General features: G+C 48.0%; 1 protein-coding gene across 1 annotated transcript; it reads left to right on the forward strand.

Moving 5' to 3' along the window:
• The first annotated feature begins 100 nt into the window (after positions 1–100).
• si:ch211-214j24.15 (GTPase IMAP family member 8) lies at positions 101–5,454 on the forward strand. Its single transcript, XM_040156575.1, has 4 exons — positions 101–935; positions 1,931–2,641; positions 2,818–3,459; positions 3,942–5,454. The coding sequence occupies exons 1-4, from the start codon at positions 230–232 to the stop codon at positions 4,709–4,711; spliced, it is 2,829 nt and encodes a 942-aa protein (XP_040012509.1). The 5' UTR covers positions 101–229; the 3' UTR covers positions 4,712–5,454.
• Positions 5,455–5,678: the final 224 nt, after the last annotated feature.

The following is a 5,678-nucleotide window of genomic DNA, read 5'->3' on the forward strand; positions in this document are numbered from 1 at the left end:
TTAAAAATGGATTATAAACACTATTGCCAATTAAATTGACAACTAAATAAATTGAGTAATTGTTTCAGGTTTACATTTTGCCCACTGTTTGCTCAGGGTATGAATGCACTTTATATGTTCCTCCTAAAAAATGCATCAGCCCATTTGAACAAGAAGTTTGATTTTAGGCACTGTAGCTCTAATATTAACCCTTCTCTTCCTTGCTTCCTCTCTTCCTCCTGCTTTACTGATGTCCTCTTCTTTTTTAGGGGACGGCTGGTGTACTTCGCAGTTAAAGATCGTCCTCCTTGGTGGCAGGAACTCTGGCAAGAGCTCTGTGGGGAACTTACTCCTGGGGAAAGAGGAGTTTGTCACCAAAGAGAGGACGTCCTGCTCCCGGAGGCTGGGCAAGGTAGCCGGGCGGTGGCTCACAGTGGTGGACACTCCCGGCTGGTGGTGCGACTTCGGCGCTCGGGACACATCTGAGCTGGTGAAGAGGGAGATCGTAAGTGGCGTCTCCCTGTGCTCACCGGGCCCGCATGCGTTGCTGATCACCGTCAAGGCGAGCTCGGCCTTCTCCGAGAGGCGCCGGCGGGCTGTGGAGGAGCACGTGGCCCTGCTGGGCAAGAGGGCGTGGAGTCACTGCCTGGTCGTCTTCACCTCTGCCGACAGGTCGACGCACACAGAGGCAGAGGAGCGTGTGCAAGCAGGGGGGGGGGCTCTCCGCTGGCTCAGCGAGAAGTGCGGTCGGAGGTGTCACAGTGTTATGCTGAGCGATGACACCGAAGCCACCGAGCTGCTTGAAAAAATACAGAAACTTGTCACGGAAAATGGAGACGGCGTGTTTGAAATGCAGGAGGGCATTTCACAGGCGACTGCGGAGGAGACGAGAAGAGTGGCGGAGAGAGCTCAGCGGAGGTTCCTGAGAATGAGAAAACACAGATCTCTCATGCAAGGTGAGTGAATTATTATGTTGCTGTTGCTGCAGCCATATAAAGCATCGGCTCCCTGTGTCAAAGAACCGTTCCAAATATGACGGAAAAAACGGCTCTGCTGCAGGCCACACACCTATACACATCTAGTTTGAAGGGCAAGGCTGGTGATACTCTACAGTTTTCTTACCGTCACCAAATCCCTCTCACTTCTTTCGGACTTCCCTACCATGTCCATGGCACCCGTCACCAAGTCTACTTGTCCCTGAAGATGTAAACCTTTGGAAACAGGTCACAAATATACATAGTTTCATCCCTAAAAAGGCTCAGTAATTTCCCAAACACAGCTGGACACTGAGGTTTCTAGCAAAGTCAACTGAAAGAGGAGGCGTTTGAATTTTTTTCAAGCCGAGGATTAATCCACATTCGGTGCTCTAGTGGATCCGTCCTGCAGCAGGACATTGTATGTGGGGCTGAGTCAAAATAAACTACATGTTCGTGTGTTCATGGTCCTGAAGGAACTAGTCAACCAGTGCAACAGTGCGGCCTAACGATGTGTTTTAAACCGTTTCTGAGCTCTTATGGCACAGAGGAATAAGATATCAGGCTTATGGTGCACAGACAATACTTGTTAGTTGGATCAGGTCATTGTTGGTTCTGTTTTTTTCATGTTTTTTGTTGAAAATAATAAAACACCTTTTACTTTTGGACGGAACCAGGTTAGCCGTTTCCCCGTTCCTCTAGTCTTGATCTAAAGCTACGCTAAGCTAACAGGCTGCTGGCTCCGGCTTCATGTTACAGGATACGAGTGTGATTCTCATCTAACTCTCATTAAGCAAGCAAACAAAGCGTATTTCCTAACACGTCAAACCGTTCCTGTAACCTAGACGGTTTCTAGCGGTTTCTTGACCTGCAAGTCATCAAATCAGCACAATGTAGAAAATACCATGAATATAAGTTGGAATAAACACCTAAGCTTTTTAAAAACCCTCCTTCTGCTCTGTATTTCTTTCCCTCAGAGAGGTTGCGGCCCATTACTAATATCAGGATTGTGTTGGTGGGAGCAAAGGGTTCCGGGAAGACTTCGGCCCTGAATACAATCCTGGGCAGAGACGGCAACCGGCCGCTGGGGAGAACAGCTCAGTGTCGGGCTGGACAGGGAGTGGTGTTTGGGAGACATGTGACTGTGGTGGACACTCCCGGCTGGTGGATGAACTACTTGTGTGACGAGAGTACCGTCTTCGACAAGAGGGAGATGGTGTTCGGTCTGTCCCTCTGCCCTCCTGGGCCTCATGTCCTCCTGCTGGTGATCCGCATGGACAGAGCCTTCAGCGAAACCTACAGGAGAGCAGCGCAGGAGCACCTCCAGCTGATCAGCGCGGGCATCTGGAGTCGGGTCATCGTGCTGTTTGGCTTCGGGGACTGGCTGGCAGGCACCACCGCTGAGCAGTACATCGAGAGTGAGGGGGAGCCCCTGCGGTGGCTCGTTGAGAGATGCGGCAACAGGTATCACGTTCTGAACAATAAAACCAAAGGAGATGGATTTCAAGTCAGGGAGCTGATTGGGAAGATCGAAGAAATGCTGGCTGAGGGCACCAGCTGCCAATATTACGAAATAGAGAGGGATGTGATGGAGCAGCTGGAGGCGAAGATGAGGAGAGAGATGGCGAGAGCCAAGGAGAGACTGATGAAGAAGGAGAAACAAAGGCAGATGGCGAGGGCTCAGCTGGGTGAGTTACCTACATGTAAAAGTGATAAACAATGTCAGCATGATATTGTTTCACTTATTTGATAAACAATATTCAGTTTAGTTTTTGAGATGTTCTTTTCTGTTTTGGACGTAGTTAAATCGGAAAGAATTAGTCTGCCATGTTTCTGACAGATCTGTAAAACTTCTTTCCAACAGAGAAGCTCAACCCTCTTTCAGAAATGCGGATAGTGCTTGTGGGTGGCGGGAAAACAGGCAAAAGCTCATGTGGAAACACCATCTTGAGCAGAGAGTGCTTCGACACAGAGACCCAAACCACTTCCTGCGCTGAAAAACGAGGCCAAATTAGCGGCAAGATGGTTACAGTTCTGGACACGCCAGGCTGCTTCTCCGTGACCTCTGACCTCCTCACGGCTCCCTCATCCTGTGCTATCCTTCTGGTCGTCAATGTGAGCTCCGCATTCAAAGATACCCACAGGGAAAGCTTGGAGAAACAGCTGGAGGCCGGAGGAGGCCAGGCGTGGAGTCGAGCCGTGGTCCTGTTCAGCCACGGTGACTGGCTGGGCGACACGAGCGTCGAGCAGCGCATCGAGACTGAAGGAGAGCCGCTGCGGAGGCTTGTTGAGAAGTGTGGGAACAGATACCACGTCCTGGACAATAAACAGCCGGGAGACGGACGTCAGGTTAGCGAGCTGATCGGGCTGATGGAGGAGATGCTGGTTGACGAACGGCTGGGAGTTCTTCACAGAGGTGATGGGTGGAAAAGTGTTTCTGCAGCGCAAGAGCAGGAGCCGGACGCTGTGAGGCTGTGTAAAAAAGAATTAAAGGCGTCCTGTGACTGTAAGTAAACCTGAACTCAAAATTGTAATGATCTTTATATATATCTATATATATCTAGAGATATATCCTGGCTTGTGACCGCTCGTTGACAAGTGGTCACAGGAAACTGCATCCACATGGTCACAGAAAATATAAACCTAAATGAGTTATATGAAATAGTATGTAATCATATAGAACATTTAAAGAACATGCACAATGTCATCCTGTTCTTATTAAAACAGACAACAGAGAAGTGTACAACATACAGAATACGTAGCACATACAGTACAATAAAAAAAAAAAAAAAAAAAGGCATATCAGGTGCAACATGGGGAAGGATCGAAAAAAATCCGGTTTATGGTGTAAACGATAAGGTAGCCCTCTCTGTAAAGGAGAGATAAGCTGAAACATATCTTAGGATGGGTGGAGGCGGTTGTTAAAGGATAGGCTGGAATTTTTATAGCTCACGTGAAATCACATCAGTGTTGTTATTTCCTTTACAGTGACTGAATCAGCCACTCCCACGACACAAACTTCACCAAACTGCTCGGAAGGCGCAGATGCTGGTTGTCAGACGGTGGCGGTGCCAGCAGAGAGAGCGCGAGGACGGACTGGACTCACCACCCTGGACAGAGACGGCTTCATGTCCGTCTTAACCTCTGTGCTCTCTGGAAAAAAAGGACTGAGGTGGATCGCCGCAGGCCAACAGAGCTTCACGGCAAATCTACCCATCTGGTTCCCTGCTGATGACCCTCACGGCAGAAGGAGAGTGAACGATGAAAGCCAGGTGCGCCCGTATTCACCCACACATCCCACAGTGCTTTTAGTTTTACCTCAAACACAGAACGGAGTGCTCGCAGAGGGAAACCTTATTAATCTGGAGTCCCTTCGCCACCCGGCCCTGAGGGATGGGACCCTCAGGAGGCTCACTGAGCCTGGAGGCCTGCAGCAGCTGATCGACCAGTGGGGCGACAGCAGCCTGGAGGAACTGGAAGCCTTCATAGACGCGTACTTCGAGATGGTTTGGGAACAAACGGCGGGGCCATCTCGGCCGACTGCGCCCGGCTCTCCTGCCACGGAGCAGGACGCTGCGGTCGGGGAGGCTGGAGAGGAGGAAGTGCTCTCGTCCATAGACAGGAAACTCTCAAAGCTGGAGCTCCTTGAGGAGATCAGGAGCGATTTGGCGAAGCTGAGGGAGAGTCTGGAGCACAGCTGGAAGGCCATACAGGAACTCAGAGACAGAAGTAAACAAGACCCCAATAGTACATATTGATGCAGGGGAAATCAGGAATGAAAGACGGAGGAAGTCAGACAGTATCCATTGTAACTGCTTTTTCAAGTTATATGTATTTTTGACCAGTTTACGTTAAGAAGTCACAAAACATCATATCTTTGACTGAAGAGGCTGCAGTTTTGCAGCGGTGGAAAGTAATTACCCGTAAGTACATTTACCCAAGGACTGTACTTACGCACAAATTTGAAGTCCTTGAAGTACTTTACCTGAGTATTTCAATCGTCTGCCTATCGATACTTCAAATCATCAGGCAAATATTGCACTAGTTTATTTGACAACTTGAATTTTGTGCAGATTTGCATTGATGCATAATATAGTGAATTATGATATATTATAATAGGTTGGTGAGATTAGATAAACCTTTGCTGAAGTTTATCTAATCTCACCAACCAACCACCTTTGTAGTGTTGTTATGGTATTTATCCACAAGGGGGAGCTCTTGCCTAAGAGTGGGACATGCATTTTGTTGTATGCTTGCGTCCACTGATCCACCAGACTTCACTTGTTTCTGTCAGAAATCTTGAGGTAGATTAAATGAAGTGAGTTTGATGGTTAGTTACCTCCGTGGCACCGCATTGCCACATTGAAGAAAGGAAACTCACTTTGCAATTACATCAAACCCAAATGTGAAAAATCTTAAGTTTTTTTGATGAGATTCCTTTAGCTGTTTGTGTGTTGATCTAATTGAGCGTGTACTCTGTGGTGGTCTTGTTCTCGATTAAATGGTGTTTCTGATACTTTCCCTATCTGATTTACATATGCAGTAGAGTACACAGAGAAGCAGTGGAAATGAACAGCGCCCCGGGCAGCCTTAGCACAACCCTGGCATGGTTTTAACAGCAATTAGAAATGAGATTACGTGAAGAGGATATGGCAACCAAAACATTACACCCATATGTATTTGTTAAATATGTCATTCCTAAACTGTGGGCATTAATCTGCTCTT

Source organism: Xiphias gladius, chromosome 3 (assembly GCF_016859285.1).
Source record: "Xiphias gladius isolate SHS-SW01 ecotype Sanya breed wild chromosome 3, ASM1685928v1, whole genome shotgun sequence".
Taxonomy (NCBI): Eukaryota; Metazoa; Chordata; class Actinopteri; order Istiophoriformes; family Xiphiidae; genus Xiphias; species Xiphias gladius.

Coding starts and splice junctions, on each gene's coding strand:
- si:ch211-214j24.15 (XM_040156575.1), top strand. CDS start 230: ATGTCCTCTTCTTTTTTAGGGGACGGCTGGTGTACTTCGCAGTTAAAG. Junction 936..1,930: donor ACACAGATCTCTCATGCAAG/GTGAGTGAATTA, acceptor TCTTTCCCTCAG/AGAGGTTGCGGCCCATTACT. Junction 3,460..3,941: donor ATTAAAGGCGTCCTGTGACT/GTAAGTAAACCT, acceptor TTTCCTTTACAG/TGACTGAATCAGCCACTCCC.